This window comes from Eurosta solidaginis, chromosome 1 (assembly GCF_040869045.1).
Source record: "Eurosta solidaginis isolate ZX-2024a chromosome 1, ASM4086904v1, whole genome shotgun sequence".
Taxonomy (NCBI): Eukaryota; Metazoa; Arthropoda; class Insecta; order Diptera; family Tephritidae; genus Eurosta; species Eurosta solidaginis.
The window spans coordinates 373,558,622-373,586,188 of record NC_090319.1 but is presented as its reverse complement, the minus strand read 5'-3'; the positions used below and the strand labels follow the sequence as shown (position 1 = coordinate 373,586,188).

The following is a 27,567-nucleotide window of genomic DNA, read 5'->3' as shown; positions in this document are numbered from 1 at the left end:
CGAAACATCATATATGTAGCAATTTTCCACAGTTTTATAACTAAATATTTTATTCGTTTTTAGGAAGCTTTTTTGTTTCTTTTTGAGTGTAGAAGCATGTGAAAGCAAAAATAAATAATGATTTTATAAATGTCCAAATATAGCATCCCTCAGTGCGAATGTATGTTAATATGTCTAAACCGGCTTTTCCCGAATAAATCTCCGCGCAGCTTAATCAAGCTTGAAGTGGCAAAAACAAATGCTTTAAGTTCAATGGCTTAGGAAAGCGTTGAGTGAAAAAAACTGTTTTGTTTTTGTTTGCTTATAGCAAAAAAAAATGTAAGCATCTATGCATGTATGTAGGTTTATAAATTCAAATGCATAATTTACCATTTCACTACCACGAATCCGATACAAAATTCAGAAGCGTGCAGAAGAAAAATAATGGTCATGCTAACAAAAAATGAATGCCGTTGAGACAGTCGTGAAAAATGAAACCCTAAGCTCAAACCAAGAGCATCCACTGATGAGCAAATGTATGTATGTATGTATTTAGGTATGTGAAGAGTGGTTGAAAAATGAAAGTAAATTCTTGCCATGCTCAAATAAATCTCCGTATATTGATGCACTTATGCTTAAATTTGAATACGAACATTTTATAAAAAGAGGTGTACATTAAGTTGCTACACTTTTCTAATTGGTCCAAGCTGGCGGCACTTAGGGTAAAGCTAATTACTACTTACAAAGCAATTGGCCGGTCACTTGCATTCTAAGTCTTAAAGTTACTGTGGAGATTCATGTACTAGACCCTCTCACCACAAAAGTGAAAGCGATCGAAGCAATAAAATCATGTGCACCTAAGGACATGGAAGAGGTAAATAACAAAAGAAGGACAGGTTCGCACGTATTTATGATAAACTCATTAAAATTCATTTTAGTTAAGGTTGAACTTTTCAAAAATATTTTTTGCTTCCAAATTTGCCAAATATTTCTAAAACCGACTTTTGAAAAAAAAAAAACTCAAATTACCGCATACTCTAATGCCAACCAAGTGCTTGGTGGCATCATAACTGGTTTGTCGAAAATTTTTTATGCAAAATAACTGAGCGCTTAGTCAGTTCCAGTGCCATGCCTGATAATTGCAGATACTTATAGTTTATTTTATACTCAGCGTGTTTTGCACACAGAGTATATTAACTTTGATTGGATAACGGTTGGTTGTACAGGTATAAAAGGAATTGAGATAGATATAGACTTCCATATATTAAAATCATCAGTATCGAAAAAGAATTTGATTGAGCCATGTCCGTCCGTCTGTCCGTTAACACCATAACTTGAGTAAATATTGAGATATATTCACCAAATTTGGTACACGAGCTTATCTGGGCCCAGAAAAGATTGGTATTCAAAATCAGCGAAATCGGATAACAACCACTCCCACTTTTTATATATATATAATATTGGGAAACACAAAAGCCCTGATTATTTAGTAAATAATACACCTATAATATTGAAATTTGACGCGTGGACTGATATTGACACTCTTGATAAAAATTTGAAAAAATTTTTCAAAACGGGCGAATTAGATCAATTTTCAAATATTATTAATCATAAATCAAAAATCGGTAAACCTGTCATATAAAAATTCGGCAGGCAGGTTGCCTTTACTATAGGGAATGCCTTGAAGAAAAATTAACGAAATCGGTTAAGAACCACGCCCACTTTTATATGAACGATTTTTAAAAGGGTCGCGCACGAATAAAATAAGCTTTATCTTTGCAAAAAGAGATTTATATCAATGGTATTTCATTTCTCAAGTGGATTTATAACAATAAATAGGAAAAACTTCAAACTTTAAGAAATGGGTGTGGCACCGCCCCTTTTATGACTAAGCAATTTTCCATATTTCGGGGGCCATAACTCGAAGAAAAATTAACGGATTGTAATAAAATTGGGTACAAAAATTTTCCCTATAGCAGAAAATATTTCTTGTAAAAATGGACGTGATCGGTTAAAGACCACGGCAAATTAGATATAAAACAAGTTTAAAAGGATCGTAGACTAGAATAATAAGCTATAACTTAGCAAAAAATAGTTTTGAATCAATGATATTTCATTTATCAAGTTTTATTGTAAGAGGAAATGGGGAGATATTTTTTTTAACGGGCGGTGCCAAGTGTTATGTAGAAAAGTAATTTATGAAATGTACAATTGAAGCTCACGCTGAGTATATAATGTTCGGTTACAACCGAACTTAGATACCTTTACTTGTTTTTTTGTTTGTTTTTATTGTTTCTCTCCTAATGAAAGTTGTTTGCATTTAGCAGCGATCAAAAACAAAGCATAAAACATTGAAAATAACATAAAGATTGCCATAGTTAATAGAAATTTAAGTTTCTGATAAGACTTAAGTATACTTACATATATCACTTAATAATATTGTGTTGAGACCATAAACGCGGGTGAAGATAGACGATTTAAGTATTATCTTTTCAACATATCAGTGTTTACAGTCTGTAATTATATATATATTATTAGTTGAAGCTGAATATAGTAAAACTAATTTGTTTTCTCTCAGGTTCATTGTAGTTACGTGTTTGAATCGTTGTTTTATAGTCAAATTACTTACATTACTTTTCAAAAGCATGATTTTTCAAGCTGCATATGGAAAAAATAAAATAGACAAGCTTCATATGATTCACACGCTTAACACGCTAGCCACCAGCTAGCCGTTTTCTTGTTTTAAGCTTGCCTTGTGGCGCCGCACAATTTCATAAGCGTGCATTGTTTTCACTGCCCAAGTAATATATGATGCTAATAATATGCAGTTAACGTCGAAATTCGCAAATTACCACACAGCGAAAAATGGTGGTCATTTAATAATTTTTGCAATTTTGTATTCATCATATATTAATGCTATTTGCTAATAGGATTTTGAAGAATGTTTTTATATACACTCAGAAAAAACAATAACTTAAAATGAGGAAAACATTTTCTAACAAAATTTTATTTAAATTGAGGACAATTTAAACTTAATGACTAATACCAATTTGACACAGCAAGTTAATGAAATAAGTAGTTAATTTTTCTACATTGAACTCAATCTTGCATACAAAATAAAAATTCCTAGTTATCTCATTATTGCTTTATTGAATGCCTAATGGAGTAAAAAATCTGGTAGTTTTCCTTCATTTTTAGGATTATATTGTCAATGTAACAGATGACAATCAAAAATAAGTTTTTTTTTTCAATATTTAAGTAAAAAGAGAAAAACACCAGAAAAATGAAAAATTTTATTTTCGCTGTATTAACATCTACGAGTAATTGCGCATCCTTTTTATTTTGATTGTCTTGGTAGTTAAGGCTGCTTTCTTTTTTAACTATATAAGCATAATAATTTTTATTTTATTTTTGGCTGCTGGCAGATGTTCGCTTAATGAAACCATATATGTAAGCAGACCTGTTAAATTTGAATTAGCATTAGTAATCAAATAATTAGATGCCTATTTTAATGGCCAATGATTATTTCAATTGCTTTCCGTAAGAAGCAATTACTAATTGATTACCATTAGAAAAAAATCAAAAAAAGATTATGATTTTTTCGATTATTGAAAAAAATCAAAAAAATCAAAAATAATCAATAGTAATCAAAAAAGGCGTTTTTGATTTTTTGTGATTAGTTTTAATTATTTTTCTGCTCTGTTTAAAGATAAATTCTCGTTTGTTGCATGGACGGAATAATTTCCACATAAAAATACATTTTAGGATGCAATATTAAATCGTAGCCGCTTATCGAGGCAAATATATACATGCAACATATAGGGTGATTGGTATATGAGCGTTGATCTAAACATATTTTCCAGTAAGTATATACACGTGCATAATTTGCTACACTCATTATATAAAATAATAAATATCCTCTATGGTTCATCCCTAAGCTAAGCCAATTTTGTTTTGTATACAAAATTAATATCTCCACTATCTTGGATTACGTTATGGCTATGCACTGATTGTTTTGTACATACAAATACATTGGAGGATGTACCGGTATATCGTAAGCGCTTATCTAGGCATATGGGTACATATGTATGTACATACTCACGTACAAATTATCGTGTCTATAAGTGTTTCCGATGAATACCTGGAGAGTGCCTATTGTTTTATGAGAAAACAATATGCGCAAACAATATGTATGAGTAATACTCCTTAGGTTGATGGTTGATAGCTTCACTTCCAACTGAAGCGATCCTCTAAGTTGTCATTCGTCATCATGATTAGTTGTCTAACCAAAGGTTGTTATATCCCAGATAAATTTATTAACATATGTCCATGTACATTAGATTAAAACTTCGTTTTATTTCCTTGTGATTACCTCTAGGATATTTTCTATAAATTCTTAAGTTTTGCATAATGAGCCATATTTTTAATGTTAAGAGCGGAAATTACTGAAAAGTGAGGTTTCGTCCCAATCTAATGTACATGCTCAATGGTACTGTTAGAAAATGTAAGCTTTAGTAACTCAATGTTATTTTTTATTAATTTTATATATATATAGAGTTCCAATTAAAAGAAACACGCGACTTTTTAATTTTAGTAAAAATATTTGATTAAATTCAATAGTGAAATATATATGTTACTTATGAGAACATAACTATTTTATAATTAGGCGGTCCATTTAGTCTCGTAGGATCGTATTAGGGCATGTTCAGAGATAACATATTATGGTATGCAATCCCGCATATACATATGTGATTTTGTAAACATAAAAATTGCACAATTTTTATTTTTCACACTTCACTATAATATTAAAACGAAATGCAGATTTTCGTTGCTTTTGAAATTCGGCTTAAAAATTGCACATGGAACAACTACAGAATCTCCTGTATTAAAAAATGTCATAGTACCTCTAAATCGCGGCCCCCTCAGAAACCTCCCCCCCCCCCTTCTCGGCGGGCCTGGTGATGTGCTATAGTTGATATCATTCGCTGTAATATTTTTTATTGATAAGCACGTTGTTTAATTAAACACCAACCAATTACACGGATTATATCCGCATCCCTGAGAATGTGAGTTCCGGTGCGTATACGTAACATTTTATTATTACATATAAACAAAAAAAAAGATTGGTAATAAAATAATATTGCGACTATAAACTGAGATACAACCTATCCTATATTTCAAGTTAGATCAAACTACACACGGGGTGCAAAACAAATTCAAAATCGGCTTAGTGGTTTAGGAGTCCATCGCGGCCAAAGATCTGTGACACGTGTTTTTTATATATTAAGATATAAGAGTATAATACATATGATTTTCGCAAACATCGTCGTAATTCTAACTAAAAAAATTGTTATTTTCATTGCGCTCATAGTGGCAGGAAAATTTTTGACATGCGTTATTCGAAAGTGACGCCACCACCATGCCAAATGGCGCAAGCGTCGAATGTATTTGGGCCTTAAATCTTTTCATTCGACATGTTTTAAGAAAAGAGATCTGTCTATTATATACATATCGCTCATTTACTTCAATAGTGTCATAACTCAAAAAGCACAATTTTCCAGCAGAGCCATTCAAAGATTTTAACTGCCATAAGTTGCGCATATAAAGGCATATTTTCATACGTATAGCATTTGGTGAATTTGTAACGGATCACAAAGATTTTTTTATACAACATAGATCATGTTATTGGGTACGTTTATGTAATTAACTCAAAAGTCATGTTTTTTGAGTTGTGACACTATTGAAGTAAATGAGCGATATGTTCATAAAACTAAACTGCTGCGGCTGCGCTGGCTAGGCCATGTTATGCGCATGAAAGATGATGATCCGGCCAAGAAAGTGTTTCTATCGGAACCCGTCTATGGAAGCAGATGTAGAGGGCGGCCCTCACTCCGTTGGAAGGACCAGGTGGAAAACGATTTAAACTCCCTTGGTGTGACCAATTGGCGCCGGTTGGCGGAGCGAAGGAGCGTCTGGGCGCCTTGTTGGACGGCCATAACCGCTTAGACCGTTAAGCGCCAATTAAGTAAAGTGCATTTCCAATTAATTAAGATTTAAAATTTATTGGCATACACATTCATTACAAACTTTGAAATTAATTTATATTGGACTTTTAATTCAATACTCTCACACTCGAAATCAAATCAACACTGCATAACTGTTTGGGTGCGTTTCCGTTCATATGCTGTAGCTCATATATCATACTAAGGTATTGCTAGAGGCGACAGCAACGGGTCTACAAAACAGTGATATTAAACAACAAACACAGCATCATCAACTTATTCGGCAAAACTGAAAAAAACGGTTATTGCAGTCGCCACGGTTACTTTTGACTCCATACTTATATATGTATATATATATTTATATATATATACATCAGTTTGTTGTCTGTCCATTACATGATATTCAGTTAGTCGGCAGAAGCTGAGTAGTTTCGCTTGTGAAAATCTGCAACAAAGGTGCGTCGAAGTGTTAAGGTGAAGGAGCAAAATACGGCAAAATATTCGACAACAATATTGTAGATGTGTAGATATATACATATATACTTGTGACGCATAAAAAAACTTGAAGAAAAAAAAAAATAAATAAAACAAAAAAAAATAATGTAGTCAAGAAAAGTGAAAACGAATATTTTAGGCAAACGTGATAAGTTTATTTCTGTTAATTTGTGTTGGGATTTGAAAGTGCTTTGAAAAAAGAAAAAACCTTATCAATGAAAAATGTTATTAATGAACTAAATTAAAAAAAAAAAAAAAAAAAAACAGTGACATATTTATTGCATATAATTCGCTAATAAATTATACAGAGGCTGTTGTGAGGCGTTGCAAACTGGACGCTGTGGAGATATCTAAGAAAACCAAACCCTATCGAAAATAAGTACTTTCAGCTTTCGTGAAAAAAGCGTGAAGGAAACAAGTAAGGAAGTATTAGTTCGGACGACACCGAACAATATATACCCAACGTGTGGTCTAATTTATATTAGGGATACATTTGAAGAGAAATGTCAAGAACTTTAAATGATATTAGAGCTGAAATATACTACCCAAACATATGCAAATATCCGTAAGCAGATCATAAGAACTAAACATATAAACGTCTTCTAATTTACGGCTCGCAAAACTTTAAAAAATTGCTGCCCATTAAATGTGGGTGGTGCCACACTTTCACAATATTTTTTTTTTATTTTTAAATTTACGTTATTTTCAACACCAATACTGGTGAAATATTAGCCTAATATTTATATATCGCAATGGTGTTAAAATTTCCGTTACTATAAGGCCCGACTTTACAGTAGTTGGTTGAGATAAGCTTGAACTAAGTTTGATAAAGCTCCAGTCAAATTTAAAATCCAGTTAAACTACAAAGCAGTTTTTTAGTCACAATTGAAGGCCACTTTTGGGGTAGGCTTATTTGTACGGAAACATTGGCTTTTTATTATATATATAATTTGTGGATAAGGTTACAGCTGGATTTTTTTTTTAGCCAACAAACATGGAAAAAATAGTTCTCTACCCCCAGAGAAATATGCATGTTTCTAGTTCTGCAGTTGAAATCCAACCTCATTCTCTAAATATTCTTTAACCTGATACTAGTTTTCAGGTTAATATATATCCAACCTCTGAGAAATTTTGTTAAACTTATAGTTCTTCAGTTGATCTCCAACATAATACACTAATTATTATTAAACCTTTGACAGATTTTGAGAAACGTATAGTTCTTTAATGAATATCCAGCATATTTCACCAGTTGAAATCCTACTTTGGATATGGAGTTGAGGTAGAGTTGAAAAAAAATGTTCTCCAAGGTGGTACCACCGAAGCGAACAGCTGTTTATTGTGTTAAGTAAGCACCTGGGCCCGTATCGTGTTATATGATCCGTGATGGAAATCAATTTTTCAAATCCAAAATATCATGACTAGTCGAATTATTGGCATACGTGTGAAATCGAGAACTCGTTAGATCCATAATGTATTTTCATTTTCAAAAATAGTTTGCAAGTTTCACATATATATAGCGTTTGAGTGAAACTGGTTTTCGATCCGTTTTCGTATAAAGCGATACGGCCTATGGTTGGTAGCAGTATGGAGCAAGTTATATAAATCATAAATAAATTTTATAGGTTTTATTTTATTTTCGTAAAAATACTGTAACATGTTTCAAATGTAAGATTTCAACATTTGAGTCCAATTAGAGAACCACACTTCTGAACAAATTGGTAACTATTTCCTTTTCAAGTTAAGTAACAGCATTCTTGTTTTTTAAAAAACTCCTTTTTTGCTGAGAATGCTATGATTCTCAAGTGGAGCCACTCTTTCGAAACAACTCTTGAGATTTAAGAAGTATGCTAGTTATAAACATATAGTCTAATGTTACTCAAGCCCAAATGTTTGTTGGGTTTATTCAATGCCACTGCGAACGAACGCGATTAACTAGAATTTAACCCTGCCAGATTGGCCGCTTAAATCTAGCTTAAGGTTCATTTAAAGTAGACGGAAAACCGCAGACAAATTTAAGCATAGTTAAACTGACAAATTGAATTGAACTTGTCCTGAAAAACCGGGCCTTAAACTTAGAAAACATTTGTTTTTTAAAGCGGGCGTGGCTGCTTTCCGATTTTTGGTTTGTATACTGTTTTCTATTTTTCTATTTCAATTTTTTATGAAATTGACTATTGTAAGATGCACTTTAAGATCAAAGCCACCTTATTAAGCCCCATGTTGGGCGCGATTTTCATTCATATCAAATCTTCATTAATTTTTTTACTTTTACTTGAAATTATATACATACCAAACTTGTTACTTTCATTTTAAACATAGACTTAAAAAAAAATAAATTTTATTTAAAATTACGCTTCTAATGCATCTTGAGCATATTAATTATTGCAATTATGTAAATTTTTTTAATGTCTGCCATACACGCCATCTACTTGTTCAAACGAAGGCAACTCACCTCAAATAGTTTCTAGCAAATACCACGCAAGCTGTATGCATTAACGCGCAATTGCAACGCTCGTTTTATATTAGAAAGCTTTTTTACTATGGCAAAATTTTTCTGAGATTAAAGTGCTGCAATATTTATACAGCTCCACAAAAAAAAAAAAACAATTATTTATTGATAAGCCAAAATCTTACTTTGGAACTTTTCCAACAATATGCATTTACCTGGCTGGGATATTTTTCGTGCACCAAGTTTTGGTATAATTTTAAGAAGAAAGTGCCTTCCGTTAGGCGAATACTCTCTTGGTTGAAAAACCTCTACTGAGTGGACAATTATCGGCGAACATTGATATCTGTTTTATGACAAATCAATCACAAACCTATCTAAGGCGGATGCAAACTCCTTGTTAGCAAACCAAATGTGAGAATTTATATTAATTTATAATTTTAGATACATTTTCAAGTAAAAAAGCTCATTACTAAGACATACTTTCAGACCAGCAAGTTGACTTTTTAGCTCAGAGTTAACCAGACATGAGGGGTAAACCTCAAACATTTTTGATAATTTTTTGGAACTAACTAAGAGCTAGAAATATAACTTGCCGTTCTGCAAGTGGGCCTAAGTATCATTTTCATCTAAATTAAATTGAATTGCATGAAGTTCGGTTAGGTTGAATTTACCGGCCCGTAGGGATCGTACCTTACTAAATATGTTCACAGTGCTACCATAAGTTTATTCGACGAGCAAGACACCGTAAACCCCCCTTAAAAACCAATATTATAACCTAACCACGTCCTTTTTGGAAAATACTAGAAGCTTTCTAGGACCCCCCCCCCCACAACTGCTTTCGGACCTGAAATTTCGTAGAGCTAAGGATACTCCCCGAAGGCCTTGAGTAGTGTTATCGATGTCGATGGTCCTTTGCCGGATGCATATCCGTTACGTTCTGGTAATAAGGACCATTAAGGTACTAGCCCAATCGTCTCGGGAATGATTAAGTTTGACCACATGGAACCTTCTAGGCCATACCGCCCTTCCACCCCCTAGATCCTTGAGGAACTTGGGGTCGCCAGAGCTTCGGATGTTAAAGAAACACGATTCGCCATGAGTAGGTGAGGTGGCCATTTTGCACTGCAAACTCCTTGAAAGGGTTGCGCTACACAACCCCTTGAATCAATTTAGTATTTTAGTCGCTTCTCGCGATAGGCATACCTGCCGATGGTATGTTCTAAGCCCCTAACCCGCTGGGGTGTAGCACTTTGCATCTCTACGCTTTGTTGCACACCTTTCCTGATCGGTTAATCATGTGCAGCTACTTATTGTCACCCGTTCCTAGTTAATTCACCTTTTTGCCAACATCTATGCTTATTTGACTTAACCCTATAGTAATTTTTAGCTTATCCCTTTTCAAATATATATTGGTGCTTATATGCACTCTAATACACTTTTAAATGCTTTCTATGCGGGATTATCGCCTAAGTGACGGTTTGGCTATCTAAATAAAAGTTAACAAGTCTGTGGTTTACCCATTTTTCTTCCGGTATCTCTGCTGCTATGGTCACGGTTGCCACTTCCTTCCGAAAGGCACTTCAGTTATCTGCCAGCGTGTATGATCTGCTTTTTACCGGACCGGCATCCATTTCCATCCATCCACCCTACCATCTCTACTTGGGCTCTAATATCTCCACCAAAGCAAATGCACACATACCCTGTAAAGCAGTCTGGTATAAAATTGTGTCTTTAAAATAGAAGGTTGAGAGTAATAAGCCCATTAATGAATGCTGATGCGATTATATGGAAGTCGGCGAATAATTTATTGAAAGAGGGTAAACTATGCAAACGGGCTAAACCAGATAGGTATGTAGGTTGAACTGGCCGGTCCATGAGGACCTCACATAGACTGATTGAGTCCGTAGTGTTACCAGAAGTTTGTTTTAACAACCAAACTGAAAAACCCTATCAAAAACCAGGACCTATGTTATAAAATAACTCCGTCCTCTTGGCAAATACTAGAAGCTTCCTAGGACTTAAGCCACTTGCTGCTTCTAGATCTGACAGCTGTATCACTCTTAATAGCTGCAGTCTTAGCCTGGCAAGTGCAGGGCACAAGCACAGAACGTGCTCGATCGTTTCCTCCTCCAACCCGCACTTCCTACATTTGCTAACACTGACCAAGCCTATTTTAAAGGCATGTGACGCCAGAAGGCAGTGTCCAGTTAGAATACCCGTCATGAGTCTACAGTCCTCTCTTTTTAATGATAGGAGCAACTGTGTTAGTCTAAGGTTGTAAGACCTACACACTTTACAGCCACGCGCTTGAACCCACGCCTTTCCCGCTTGGTCGATCATGTGCACCTCTCGCCTTCGCTTAATCTCGCCCAATCTAATTGGGACATCTACGGAGCAAGCTTCAAGGGATGCGCCCTTTTTAGCTAGTTCGTCCGCTTTTTCATTCCCATCTATTCCCATATGCCCTGGGACCCAATATAGATGTATGCTTCTCCCTGTCCCGATTCTCTCCAGAGACTGCTTAAACTCTAACACGCATTTAGATGCTGTGCTATGCGAGATTATTGCCTTAATTGCTGCTTGACTGTCAATATAAAAGTTAACACGGTTGCAGCTTAAGCTATTCTCTTCCAGGGTTTCTACTGCTTTGGTTACGGCTAATATTTCCGCTTGGAAAAGGCTACAGTAATCCGGCAGCCTGTAGGATCTGCTTATTTCCGGATCAGCACAGTATACCGCAGACCCTACTCCTTCCACTACTTTGGAACCATCGGTGTACACATGTATCGCCTCGTCCGCCATTTGCGCACCCTTGCGCCAACCGTCCTCCTCTATTGTGGCCTTAAGATCTCCCTCGAAGCGCAGATAGGGAATCATGCAGTCTGTTCGTCTTGTGATTGATGACGCTATACTACTATGGCCATATGGTCGGCGCTCAAGCTGCCCCGAAGCACCGATCCTGGTTGCGGTCGTTAACGCTTTGTTCTTTGCTACCATGTCTACAGGTGGGATGTGCAAAATGGCATACAGTGTAGCCGTCGGGTTGTTTTCAGGACTCCCGTAATGCTAAGCATCGATAGTCTGCATACCCCCTCTAATTTTTTGAGGTATGTTGTTTTTTGTGTGGCTTTCCACCAAACAAGAACTCCATAGTATAGAATAGGGCTTACAATCGCTGTAAAAACCCAATGAGAAAGAGAGGGCGATAGGCCCTACGTATACCCCAGCATTCTTTTACATGCATAGAGTGCCGTTGAGGCCTTCTTGACCCTCACCTCCACGTTGAGGTTCCATGACAGCTTACTGTCTAGGATGATTCCTAAATATTTTGTGCAAGGTTTTTCCTGTAAGGTCGACCCCCCTAACTTAGGCCTGGTCCAATTTGGGACCTTGTACCTCTCTGTAAACAAGACCATATCCGTCTTCTCCGCATTGACTTTCAACCCGACATTAGATGCCCAGGTATGAGTATCGCGAAGCGCCCTAACATCAAAGAACTTATCGTTGGAAGGCACTTTCCACTTATGACAATTGCAACGTCATCTGCGTAAGCCGTAAGTTTTACGGGTCCCTCATCGAATTGCCTGAGCAGCTGGTTGATGACCAGCGTCCACAGCAGAGGTGATAGCACCCCTCCCTGCGGCGTGCCCCTGTCCACTGATTTAGTGGCCTCGTACAATCCCCATTTTGATGTAATCTTTCTGCAATTTAACATGCATCCGATCCATCTGATTAAGGCAGGATGTACTTTAATGTATTTAAGACCATCCATAATCGCCCTTTTTGCAACATTATTGAAACCCCCAGCAATGTCCGAGAAGACTCCTAGAGCATACTCCTTATATTCCAGGGATTTCTCTATGCTTATTACCACCCTATGCAATGCGGTGTCTACCGACTTGCCTTTGGTGTACGCATGCTGTGTTGTGGAGAGCAGCTTTTCATCCATGTTGGACTTTATGTACACATATATCAGCCTCTCAAAGGTTTTGAGCAGAAATTATGTTAAGTTAATGGGTCTATAGTCTTTGGAATACATGTGACCGATCTTCCCCGCCTTTGGTAGAAAAGCTACACGAGCAGTTCTCCAAGAGTGCGGTACATGATTCAGTCGTATGCACCCATCGAATATTATTTTAAGCTATTCCACGACAGCCCTACTTGAGACTTGTAGCATTGCCGGGAATATACCATCTGGGCCCAGCGATTTAAACTTAGAAAACGTCTTCACTGCGCACTCGATCTTGGTATCGGTCACCAAGCCCGGCACTACGTGCTCCGTGATCGAAGTGTGAGTGATGTTTGCTGGCTCCTCTAAACCGTCTCCCGATGGGAAATATGTATCGAGAAGCACCTCAAGGGATTCCTCACTATTACGTGACCATTCCCCGTTTTCTTTCTTTATTAGTCCCTGGACTATGTTTCCCTTTGCTAGGATTTTTTTCAACCTTGCTGTTTCGCTGGAGCACTCTATGTCCGTACAGAAACTTTTCCATGAGTTTCTTTCGCCCTGGTAATTTCGCGCTTGTAGATCCTCAGTAGATCCCTGTAGCTAAACCAGCTAACCATCATAAAATAATTTTACATGCCATACAAAATTTGAATTTTTCATGGAAAGCATATAAAGTGAACTCGGCGTCAAGGGTTTTTCTTTATGCGTGGTTAACATGTGAGGTTACTATCCGGGCTGGTTGATGCTCTATCAAACTGCATCAAAAAGTAATTTTTGGCAAAAATTTTACTTAGCAATTTTACACTCCAAACTGACGATGCGATATAGAATTTTCAATAATAACAGTAATGCCAAGTTTTAGGAATATAAATTAATCTTTGCAGGAGATATGCGATATGGAAATCAAAACTGTATTGCAGGTGCCACACTAACTTTTCTAATTCCTCCACTGTGACAATATCAATGTTGTGTATCTGCCTATTAAGTACAAATGCCCTGCGAATACTACACTCAGATATATTTAATATTTCATTTATTGCTACATATATCAGATAAAACGCCCCTACATGCCACAATAGCCACTTTGCACTAAAGAACTCTATTTCCTACAAATTGGTGCATATTTCAATTGAAAAATTTGCGTGTGGTGTATATATGTATATGTATATAAATAGATTTAAATACACTACATAGCAATAAAGTTAAAAATGAAAAAAGAATGAACACACACTAATGCAATTAGAGCTTTAAGCAAAGAAATGCTTTCAGAAACCAGTCAAGCGAGCATCAAAGCAGATCAACATCACTAAAGTAAGATATCGCATGGATATCACAATAACAACAACAGCAACCAAAGCAACCCAAACTTAAATAATGACAAAAACTTGCAATAAAGTGAAATTTACTTTTATTTTATTTATGGTTTGTCGCGCATTTTCAAGTGAAATGAAATGCTGTATATCTATCTTGCTTGAGTCTTTCGGCTGATGATATTTCCAAGATGATTGCCAAAGAGGCAAGTACGATTTTGCCAGTGCACAACCAAAAAGCAAATTACTTAGGACCAAGAAGCAGCTTAATGAACGTATTTTTAGCAAACAAGTCCAAATGAAACAAACAATTTTATATGAAGCTAATCTACACAAGGTTAACATCGCTGCATCTTTGCATGACCATGCATTTGGATGCACTGATTGTGCATGCACGCATTTACAATTCATTTTGCCTCTTGGCGTTGTTGTTGTTGTTGTACTTTTTTCAGATAGTATGTCAGATGTCAAAGCGATTCCATGACAACCTACACATTTCCATGACACTGCCGAATTTGTGTACTAACCCACATAGCATATGGAAGATTGATTAAAGTATAAATCACCACAATGAGACATTTTCGACTCCTTCTGACGTTTAAAAACTGTTTAATCAATTCTGCGATCAAAAGAAGACTCGAAATCGACTCCCCCTTATGAGTGAAATATGATTTATTGAAAAAGCAACAACAAAATGTAAAGCGATCACAAATCCCCTGGGGACAACAACATCACAAATTGATCACATTGGGAATCGAAATATGATTGAGTAAACAATTTTTGTCTGCTTTACATTTTGTTGTTGCTTTTTCAATAAATCATATTTCACCCATAAGAGGGAGTCGATTTCGAGTTTTCTTTTGATCGCAAAAGCTTTAAAACACATTTAAAAATTATTCCCACAAGACTCATAAATGATGGTAAATATGACTCGAAAAAGACTAAATACTGATTATAAATATGGCTTCCCACACAGCATTTAGGTGATTCAATTTTGAATTTCCCTACATATCAATACAATTTGATTACTCTTTCTGACTAAATAATGAGTTATCATACAATTGAACAAAAGAAATATTCAAATATGAATACTTTTGATGATCAAAAACTGAAAAGCATTTTTCGATCACTTTTCGGAATCATTTTTGAAGTCCTTTAATGACTAAATTTTAATATTTCATAAAAACCAACAAAAAGAATAATCAAATATGCTTACCTTTGATGATCAAAAACCGAATATAGCTTTTCAATCACATTTTGGAATCATATTTTAATCAAATGTGTTTACCTTAGGTGATCAAAAATGTATAACCATTTTTCATTCAGCTTTCTGAATGTTTTAAGAATATATATCTTGACTGAATAATGAATTTTATATTTGTTGAAATTTTACTTTTCATTAAAAATTTTATTTTTTCACTTACACATATTTTTTCAATCATGAAGCTAAGAAAAAATATATAAAAATTTTATTATTTATGCAAAAGATATTCTTTAAAACAAAAATAATGTAATGCTATTCGTGAACGAATATTTCCGCAACCATTTCTCCCCTTCAGCTTCCCAGAAAATACATAATGATTGGTGAATACATATGTAGGTTGTGAGCTATTTGAACCCCAGGTAAGTGAAACTATCTTGACATACCTGGATACGGCTCCAACATCCCGTATCGTATCCGTATTTTAAGACGCAGACGATAATGCTGATGTTGGATGTTGTAGTCGCAGGTGTATATCGGTCAAGTTTGTTTGCGAGTTAGCTGTGGTTCGAATAGCTCACTTTCGCATGCTTTCTTCCCCTGGTGAAATAAGATTATTATGTAGTATCCCATTTTGAATGAGATATGAAGAATAAATGCATTATAATGGCATTCAAAAATGATTCAAAAATTTCAACCAAAACGATTGAAATATATTCACGAATATGATCAGAAAATGACTGTGAAAAGCAATCAAATAATACTCTAAAACTATTAAAGCTCAATTTTAAAATAATATCAAATATGAATAAAAAGCGTTTCGAAATTGGAATCATAAATGATTATTCAAGAATAATCACATTTACGGTACATTTTTCTCCCGACGATACGTTAATTTTCGAACAGAAAATGCTTTTAAATTTGAACGTTTTTAATCATCTTGGGGTATGATATTTCAATATTTTTTTTTCAAAATTTTCAAAAAATGCTGGCTGGGTTAAAAGAGGCTCACCAAGTGTAGTCGCGCGTAGGGTACGAGGGAGTCTTTTCTGATCAAAAATGAGCGCATATATGCTTATTTTGATCATGCTGGAGACTCTAAAAAGACTCTAATATGATTAATAATTTCAAAAAATGCTGGGTGGGAATATATAAATATGTTTACATATTTGGATCATTCCATAGCACAGTGCTGAAAATCTTATAGTTATTAAAAATTTTCAAAAGAAATTAAAGGCTTCATTCTGTATTGAGAACGATAGCTCAGAAGAACAACTAACTCCTAATCTGAATAACTTCTAACGATTTTATTGACTGTTTCGGGATCATTTCGGAGTCATTTTGAAATCGTTTTAGAGACTATTTTGTGCGAATATCGAGGTCATTTCGGGGCAACTTGAGATGGTCTTCGGGACAATTTCGGGATAATTTGGGAACAATTTCGTGGTGATTTCGGGGTTTATTCGGAGTAATTTCTCGATGTTCTTGGACACCAGTCCAGGATTCTTCCTGGGTATTTTTGAGATGGCGGCCGTCGTGGTGTGGTGGTAAAGTGCTCCGCCTACCACATCGAAGATCCAGGGTTCAAGCCACAAAAATTTAGTAAAAAATTTTTTTCAGTTAGAAAACAGTTTTCCTGTGCCCGTCGGCAGTGATTTGGCTAAAACTCCGAGGGTATTTTTACCATGAAAATCTTCTCAATGAGAATGCATCTGGCTTGCCTCGACTTAAAATCGCTATGCATAGAATATTAACTTTGATTGGATAACGGTGGGTTGTACAAGTATAAAGGAATGGAGATAGATATATACTTTCATATATCAAAATCATCATTATCTAAAAAAATTTAATAGAGCCATGTCCGTCCGTCCGTCCGTCCGTCCATCCGTCCGTCTGCCCGTTAACAGGATAACTTGAGTAAATATTTAGATATCTTCACCAAATTTGATACACTAGCTTATCTGGACCCAGAATAGATTGGTATTGGAGCTGAGCGAAATTGGATGATAACCACGCCCACTTTTTATATATATAACATTTTTGAAAACACAAAAAACCTGATTATTTAGTAAATAATACACCTAGAATGTTGAAATTTGACGTGTGGATTGATGCTGAGACCCTTGATACGAATTTGGAAAAATTGTTTAAAATGGGCGTGGTACCGCCCACTTGTGGTAAAATCAATTTTACAAATAAACCTATCGTAACAAAATTAGGCGGAGAGGCTCCCTTTACTATAAGGAATGCTTTGGAGAAAAATTAACGAAATCGGTTAAGGACCACGCCCACTTTTTTATAAAAGATTTTTTAAAGGGTCGGGGACGAATAAAATAAGCTATCTCTTTGTAAAAAAGAGCTTTATATCAATGGTATTTCATTTCCCAAGTGGATTTATAACAATGAATAGGAAACAATTCACACTTTAAAAAATGGGCGTAGCACCACCCCTTTTATGATTAAGCAATTTTCTATGTTTCGGGAGCCATAACTCGAAGAAAAATTAACATATCGTAATGAAATTGTGTACACATATTTTTCTTATACCAGAAAATATTTCTAGTAAAAATGGACGGGATCGGTTAAAGACCACGGCAACTTAGATATAAAACAAGTCTAAAAGGGTCGTAGACTAGAATAATAAGCTATAACTTAGCAAAAAATAGTTTTGAATCAATAATATTTCACTTATCAAGTTTTACTGTAAGAGGAAATGGGGGGACATTTACCTTTTAAACGGGCGGTGCCACGTGTTATGAGAAAAGTTATTTATCTGAAATGAAATGTACAATTGAAGCTCACGCTGAGTATATAATGTTCAGTTACACCCGAACTTAGACACCTTTACTTGTTTAATTTTGAGATTACTTCAGGGTAAATTTGTGGTAATTTCGTGATGATCTTGGGATTATTTCAAGATTCTCCCGGGTTCGTTTGGAAGTTACATCAAGGTAATTTCGGTATCGTTTTGAAAAATATTTCGAGGCTCTTCAGGAGCTAGTGCGGGGTCGATTGTGTTTTACCCTGATAAAGTCGTATGTTCCACTTTGGTAAGATTTTCGAATAATCCTAAAAATCCAGCTTTTGCAATAGTTAAATTCAACTAATAAATGTACAAATTTGAAAGTTAAATATTCGAATAATAGCCTAGTAGCCTGCCATGCCATTTTTCTTATTTAAATTTTACTACCCAAAGTCCGAGTAGTTTTATTAATAGATGGGTGGTCTGTCAGCTTATATTTGTATGCATTATGGGATTTACATAAACGCTTTGGTGGCGTTCCTTTGCTTTGACGCTTTGACAATACCCGACAGTAGTTTGAGTTCGTGGTTTTCACTTGTACCGCTTGGCTACACGAAAGAGAGATATTTAGAAACACAAGAATTTAGGCCAGACACTCTGCAGCTTTGCCATAAATTTAACGGCATATGAAATGGAAAATTCTCAACATTGTTTGAACTATTTGAGTTAGAATGCATCTTATGCTGAAACTGAAATGCCCAAAAGCCCAAAAGTAATTGAACGCTACAAGTTTAATGAGTTATTTATGGTCTAGAAAGGAGCCAAAAAATACACCTAAAAAACTAAAAACGATTTTCCAGTATTCGGTAGCAACCAAGTGAACATGCTGGTGCATTGTTATTACCAAAGCATTCGATTTTTTTGCTGTTACGTATTGAAAAAAACTATGGAACATTTGGGGGGGAAAAAACAAAGATGTCACATGTTAACTGTATACTTCTAAAGGCGCGTTATTAATGATGTGAGTAAAATTTACAAAAATGTGACACAAAAGTCACATGTTGAAAATGCGGCTTGTGTGTATGTTCGCTATAAAATTTGCGAGCAAACTTGCTTTGAGTGGAATGCATGTTAATGGATGTTCGTACATATGTATTCGAAAAAAAAAAAAAACTACAAACAAAATAGAAATAGCACCTCTATTTCTCGTATGTTTGTATGCACGTATGTACAGACATATATACTAATGTTTGTGCAATAAGCAGATTTAATATATCTTATATACATACATAGATATTTCTTCCGTACGTGTGTTTGTGCATTAACTCCTCCTAAACGACTGGAACGACTTTAGTAAATTTGTCTATGTGTGTTCAAGGTGTTTGAGGATGCTTTAGATTCATAATTTGGTCCGGAAAGTGGACCAGGGCTGATTTATTCCAAATAATTTTATTTATGGTGCAAATAATGTTTGAGAAAACTTTCATTTCTGGAAGTGGACCAGCGGCCGACCTATTCTGAATAAAATAGTGTATGGTGCGATTCACTTGGAACTTAATATTGGGGTACTCATTATTTGAGAAACTTTTCTTTCCGGGAAGTGGACCAGGCACCGCCTTATTCAAAAAACTCTTATTTATGGCGCGATAGCGCTCTGAATTATCGACAGTTTCCAATCCTGCAGTAATCTCACATCGCTAGCGTTAGTCGTTTTTAACATTTGGAAATAAGCCAGCTTCAACATTTACGAAATTGTGCCCAAACCTCAAGTACGTGAAATAATTTTACCGTTTCCTTTGCCCAGTAGTAAAGTAGGCAATTGAAAAGTAAACGTCTCTCTCGACGAGCCAAACTCACGCTCTACAAGTCGTCCATCGTTCCTGTCTTGATGTATGGCTTGGAACCATGGACGGTGTCGAGAAAATATGAGATGGCTCTTTGTATGTTGGAGAAAAACGTTCTATGGATTATTTATGGTACTCTCCTTCATGACGACGGCGAGTATCGGAATAATTATACTTCCTTGATGTGCTGTATTATACATGGAATGCTTTTGCATTCACTTCATTATGGGGGCGGTTGTATGATCATTCTTCGTAAACGCATCAGAACCACAGTAATTTGAGTTGTCTATAATGGAATGCTATAAGTACGTGTGTTGTGTAGCTTTCACCAAGCTATGTCGTTGTACCCACACTACGGGCCACAAGAAATTGTTTGAAAGAAGCAAAAACTTGTTTTACGCCCATTTTGCAATGTCAAAATGTTTTCAATTTAAGCTCAGATAAGACGTTTGTATGGTGTAATATTTTCTGAAAACGTCGCTGAAAAATGTAATGTGTACATCTTCCTCTTACCTAATCCATTATTTTACTAAAAACAGCTTTTGTTTATCGATTATTCTAATAGACGATGTTCTCCATCTCCTTATAGCTATTTATTTATTTTTTTTAATTTTAGTGAGTTTTGCGACTAGCAGAAAAGTTGTTGAGTTACTGTTAGCCATCTGCAGCTCAATTTGGACACCCAGCTACGTTTCTGGAAACTCACTGTGCAACACAAAATTTATTTTTCTAATTTTTATAACAAAAAATTTAATTTACAAAAAATTTTATTTATAAAACAGTTGTGTTAAAATCGAATACCAATTAATGCAAAAATTGCTAATCGATTAGTCGATTAGCCGGTTCAGTTGATTGTAAACAAGAGCCATGCTACCTACGCGCCAAATTTTAAGCAGAGTGAACAACAAGCTGTATCTCTACAAATAGATTGAAAATAATCCTATTCCATGAAAAATATTTTTTAGTTTAATCTAGGAAATAATTTTCCCGATAGACAATACAATTAATATGTTTTCGAATAGATCGGTCTCTGGTTCACTTGCAGAAAATCACAATCATTATAGAAATCATGTCGAAGCCAAACAGATGGCGTCGGAAATGAGCTGATTGCTACTTTTTTAATATGATTTGATACTTCAACTTCTGGCGTGGTACGATTGTGACATGGACCCATCGAATGGCAAAAACAAAGTAGATCGAATTTTTTATTGTATATTTCCGCCAAGATAGTAATACACCTATTCTATGACGATTTTTTTAATAACATCGGCTAAATACGCAAAAGCATTGAAATGTTAATGGCAAGGGGGTGACAAATGGTCATAACGTCAATTCACCTAATGGCCCCTTTAAATGGTCACAAAATCAGTTGCAATTAACTATGACCAAATTAAATGGTCATAACGTCAAACTTTAAATGGTTACAATGCCAACGACATTGATTGACGATGACTTTTCTGCTTCTTTGAAATGGTCATAAAGTCAACTAGTATTTTTTAAAACTTCAATAACTTTGTTTCGCACTTACGAATGTTTTCAGCTGGTGAATCTACAAAACTAGGCGCTTTTTTTAATATTTGAAATTATTACGAATAAACATTTTTAAATCGTACTATGTATAAAATTTAGATTTAGCCGTCTCAACTCTAGTTATGTTAGCCACAGCCACAAAAATTAAGTAATGTCAATTGGCTTTATTTCCTTATTATTTAAGAATTTATGAGCTTAACACCGGCTATAAAAACACACATAATTGAATATTCAGTTATTATAAGCCTGTGCTAACCTCATGATTTCTTAATTAATAAGTATCAATTGAACACATTCAACAAACAAACAGGCTTTATTTCCATTGACACTATTGCACATCACTATAAAAATATGGTTATTGGCATTTGCCCAAAAAGATCATCTGTGGTCATTACGTCAAATTGAAAAATGTCATAAAGTCAATTGGCTTTACAACCATTTAAAGTGGTCATAAGGCCAACTGACCAAATGACCTTTTGAAGTGATCATAAGATCAATTGATCTTATGGCCGTTGTATTTACGTTACCACACCTCAAATTGCACTACATTTTGCATATGAACGAGGATAAGTTTTCGTACTAATGGGTGCTAAATTATCTGAGTTGAAGAGAGTGGGGAGCAAAGAGCTATATGCGGTTTGTTGTTGTTCTATGTATAAACGCAAGTGATGCGGCAATAAACATACATTATTATTAATAAACTAACCTTTTAATTGGACATACTTGTGATCCTAGCGACGATATTCACAATATATTCATTTTAAGCTGAATAGCATAAAACAAGTTTGTCTCAAATTTTCAGTTGAGGTATCGTGCCTTATCCTCTGATTTGCATGCTTAATCGAATTTTTATTGTACCCGAACACTCGTGCGTTGACAACAGATACCAGTTATAGTGGATATTGGATATTAATAAAAGTTGGCATGAAAAGAGAGAGTGCGAAATTTCGTTAGCATAATATTCCATCGAAAAACAAATATTTAACGAGTAATTTTTCATAGTTATCAACATAATTTAATCAAATTTACTACAATTTCACTCAAGCATACTTTTACGTGGTTTTTTTTTTTTACTTTTCCAGCAATGGCAACACACACACGAAAACAACAACATCACACACACAGCTGGCCTCCGCTGCTTCTCACCTTGGCTTGTTGCATTGCAGTTGTGAACGCTCAGGGTATACGTTTGCCCGATCAACAACCCCAACAACAGCAGCAACAATCGCAACCACAGCAATCACAACAACAAAATGTACAACAGATTTTCGTACAACAACAACAACAGCAGCAGCAGCAACAACAACAACATCAGCAACAGCAATCTGCTGCCGTCAATTATGGTCAAGAGCGTGGTCTGGGTTCCGCTTTTCTTAGCTTAATTGGTCTACAACATGACAATGATCCCTATCTGGCGCGCACCAATCAAAATTGTGTTACCGGCGATCTATCAGAATGTTTCAAGACTCAAGCACTTAGCAGTTTTGATGAGATTTTCTATCGTGAACAATATCCGTAAGTATGCAAGATAATAAATATGCATGCGTACTTTTTTTGCTTTTTGTTTTAATTAATTCATCTCTTTGTCTTTCTTTATGTTCTTGCAGTTTAACGGAATTCGCACGTGTCATTCGTTTGCCGGAGACGCAGCAACGTTCACTCTTGCAAGAACCATTCGAGTATTCACAAGAGCCGCTTAACGAGGACACTGATTGGGATCAATTGGTTAAATATGCATTGAGACGTGCTGAACGGTAAGTTTCTTCCAGCATGGTTTTTTCTTCGCAATGAATTATGATTTTCATAAAACTATTAGGGTGTAGCCATAAAATACAGGGAACCATCACAAAATATTCCTTGTAGAAAAGGAAAGTGAGTAAAGTAAAAAGAAGACTCCTATTTCGGTAGTTACTGTTTATTATTTACATATATGTATGCTCAAGAAAAAGAAGCTGCAACGCCTTCTTTACTGAATAAGGAGCACTAGCAGGAACAGCGTCCTCTTTCCGTGAACTAAAAGGCCAGTTTATTATAATTCGCTATACCTTCGAAAGCCTCACAAGGGCAGGCATTTCGGTCCGGGATAATGGTCACCAAAATTGAAGATATGGCTGTCTTAGTAAGAATAAAATCGTCGTACAGATATTCGTTTGGTTGTCGATTAACGAGCAACGCGGTAAGGCTTGGGCACGAATGTTTGTAAACACTAAAAAAAAATCGCTAATATGCTATGAACATAATTTTTTTGCTTCAGTTTAACAAAACATCAAAATTAATCATGGCGCTACAATTAAACAATCAAAACATTCCGCCAACGAGAAAAATGTTTTTTGAAATGGGCAAATAAACAGTTGTCTCTTTTAATGTTTCTACTCTGAAATAATCTACGTGAAGTGAGGGCGAATAATTATTTGATTAGTTGTGGACCTCGTATTTAGGCTTAATTCACATATGTCGCTCGCTATGTGGATGAGAGTTATAAAAGCTTGCATCAACGCCGTTGCGCTATATGGCTTTTCAGAGATGAAAAGTCAATAAGCTCGGAGAGGAAACTGTAGGCGAGTAAGAATCGAGATGTTGAATGAAGAATGGTACGAAGCAGAGAGAGTAAAATGCCATATCACATTACATAGCAGCAATAAGAACTCTCCAGTTCTTGGGAGCTCACTGCCAGGGGAGCGAGCACTTGGTATGGGTCGACGTGAGAGTAGAAATAATTTAATGGCAGTACTCAAAACGAGGAGGCAGCGATCGATTGAAATCGATAAACCTGATTTAACGAGCGGAAAGGACCGAGTCTCAGAACGTGAGGTAGTAGAGTCCCGACGAGGAGGCACATACGTCCGAAGATGGAAAATGGAGTTACCCGAATAGCGAAAAAGCAACAATCACGAAAGCTGTCACTCAGAGAAAGGTGAAAATGGTGACGATTTTCCAATAACAAAAAGTACCGATATGAAAGCGGGTGATAAGCCAAAAGCAGGAAACATCCGACTCCGGTTTTTCGGAGAGGAAGTGACTCTGGCTATTCTCGAGAGGACTAGTGACCTCGCGAAGTATCCTATGACAGGGGGAGATGTTCACCAAAAAGTGGAGATCGATAAATTAGAACTTCAAGGCTTCATGATCAAGATGTTGCGTGTGTAACCAACGTGAATGCTTTTATCTTCGAATTTAGATGGAAAGTACAATGCGTAAAAGGTGATGGTTCGCAATACATTCACGACCGCGAGATGGCTAGAGGCAAGCCACCAGCACACAGTTAGATGTGGTGAGCAGCGCGCAGATCCCTACGTCACCGAAGATCAATGTTTGGATCCCATATGTGGTGAAGTCAGGTAATGCGCTATTCCTTCTGCATCACCAGAATCACGATATGACGACATGACAGGAGGAATTAGGAAAGAGGGAAATAGGGAAGAGAAAGGAGGGTTGGTAGTGAGGCAAAGGAGAAGCAGGTCAAGATGGGTGGTGAAAAAGGAGGGGAAGCAAAGCTGAACAATAAAAAAGGAAGAGAAAGTGGAACGGGAATGGAAAGAAAATGAAAGAAGAAGAGGAGGGGAACCCAAGATTAAGAGTATAACAAGATGAGGAACATGGTAAGGAGTAACGAAAACCGAAAAGAGAGAAAGCTTAACTCAGAAAAGAAAACTTACAAAAACAATGGAAAAGATTTACTTAAAAAATGTTTTTTTTTTAAATTAGAAAAGTTTCAAGTGTGAGAATATCTGATTTTCTGCACTTGAAAAAAGCCCTAAAAATGAGAAAAATAGAAATGAAAAAAAAAGGGATTGATTTGTGCCATAGAAATCCTTCCCACAATCTAGGCAAGTAAATTTCATAAAAACCAAATGTTTTATTTTATTGGAAAATTTTTCTTAGGAACAGATAAATTTGTATTTAAAAATTTAAATTAAATATGCAACCATCATGGCGGTGGAATTCGAGTCGAAATCCTCAACTTCACTGAGAGAACATATCAATAAAGTATTCTTGATTGAAAAAATTTAGATAAAATTAATGATAAGTTTTAAGCAAAAATTAGATACTTTTACTCATTACATTGCTATTTTCCTCAACTAAAAAAAATTTTTTTTTGAAAATGCTTTTTTCATTTTAGGTAAGTGTTTTTTTCTGAGTGTGTTCAACTTTCTATTAATTTAAGGCAACACTTTTCTTCAACTTTTTCAATCAAGAACGATGTTCGATGTAGTTTTTGAATAAATTAGAGACCTATTTAGCATTGTTTTTGTTGTTGTTATTGTAGCTATAAAAACACTCCCCGAAGTTTTGGGGAGTGTTACCGATGTTCACGATCCTTTGCCGGCTGTAGATACGGTGCGTTCCGATAACAAGCATCATTTAGGTTCTAGCTCTGCCATCTCGGGAACGATTTAATATGACCACATTGAGCCTTCTAGGCCATCTTGCCCCCAACCCCCTAGCTCCACAAGCAACAACAACATAAATTAGTGCAACATTTCCTATGGTTTCTACATTTCCAATACTGAAACCTATAAGGTTTTCTGTCTGTCTAGTAACGATAAACTAACATCTTTGTAAAACTGTCTATGGTTTCTGGACTGAGCAAATTGCCCTATTCAAATTTTTAGCAAACAAGTTTTAATGTTGCTCGTATTAAATTTACCTTACCATCTTTTTTCCTAATTCTTCATTTCCAATTTAGCTTTATCAAATCCACTGCATTGGAAGTCGATGTACCTGAAGATCTCACCGAAGCGGGACGCTATTCAGCACGTTTCATAGGCAATGATATTGATAGCGAATTGGATGTAATTGAGGACAAACATGCGCCCGTCTTCAGTAAGTCGCGTACTAAATCATGTAAATAGCACCACAAATTACATTTTATTATATTCGTTAAAGCACAAAATTTTATTTAATCAATTCATTTTCTCACTCTTTCTCTCTCTATTTTCATAAACAGCACGCAAGAAGTTGAAGAAGATGATCATTCCATTGTTGTTAGTATTGAAAATCTTTAAGCTTAAACTCTTACTTTTCTTGCCCTTCATACTTGGTATTGTTGGTCTGAAGAAGATACTCGGTTTAGCTGCCATTATATTGCCCGGTTTATTCGCATACTTCAAATTGTGCCGCCCACCAGGTGGACCCAGTTTTGGTGGTGGCGCTTTCTCTGGTCTCTTTGGCAGCAAGAATACTTTCCCCGAATATTCACCACAAGGTGTCGGATCAGCCACTTACTATCATCATCACGAACACTTCGATCACTCTGGTGCCGGTAACGGCGCATTTTATCGTCAAGATCCTGCTTTTGCCAAACCATACACAGATTATTATAGCAAAAATAGTCAGGACGCTAACGTAGGTGGAAATTCTGTAAGTTTTGGTGATGCTCATCAAGCTGCATATTCAGGATATTATGGTCGTAGCACAGATAAGGATATAAAGAGTGAACAGAAGAGTTAAGGCAAAGTTCGTTTGCGTGTGTGAAAACTTTTCATTGCCATCTCGTAAAACAGCTTAAAATAAGCTTAAGAATAGTGTGCGTGTGTTATTTTTATTAAATTTTTGTGTTGTTCTTATTGTAATTGTTATGCGCTTGTGCGTGTTTTCATTGTCATTGTACACAGTTTATAAATTATTTATTATATAGATGTACATATGTATGTATCTGCATGTATGCAGTTGTACATACATCATTTAAATAAACTTTAAGTTATTTTTTACAGTTCATTTTGTGTTTGTTTTTTATAATCGAGTTAGTTTAAATGGATGTTTTATCTTCAGTATCAGGTAAACATTATGCATGTAGTTTCCGTTAGAGCGTTTCACAAAGTTTTTACTCTTGTATATATTCGATTATATGAATGGAAAATTGATTTTAATTTTAAAGCATTTTCCAAAGTCAAAGAGACTTTGATAAGAAATAGTTATTTAAACAGTATTATGGTTGGCGTTAGAGGAGAACTGTTAAGAGGGATTGAAGTGATACCACAACAAAGATAACCTTAGTTTAGGTAAGGTTTTACTGGCCATTCAAAAAAGACGACCTCACATATGCCGAATGTGTCCATTGT

General features: G+C 35.6%; 1 protein-coding gene across 2 annotated transcripts in view; it reads left to right on the top strand.

Annotated features, from left to right (window-relative positions):
- The window catches only part of Osi2 (DUF1676 domain-containing protein Osi2), a 48,927-nt gene extending 21,704 nt beyond the window's left edge, over nt 1–27,223 (top strand). The window contains exons 2-5 of one of the 2 annotated variants that reach the window (XM_067775231.1): nt 22,588–23,020; nt 23,113–23,259; nt 26,193–26,350; nt 26,454–27,223. In XM_067775231.1, coding sequence (XP_067631332.1) covers nt 22,590–23,020; nt 23,113–23,259; nt 26,193–26,350; nt 26,454–26,956 — 1,239 coding nt within the window. In that variant the 5' untranslated portion in view covers nt 22,588–22,589 and the 3' untranslated portion in view covers nt 26,957–27,223. The remainder of the gene's footprint in view (nt 1–22,587; nt 23,021–23,112; nt 23,260–26,192; nt 26,351–26,453) is intronic. The other variant, XM_067775239.1, reaches the window with a different exon arrangement.
- Nucleotides 27,224–27,567: the final 344 nt, after the last annotated feature.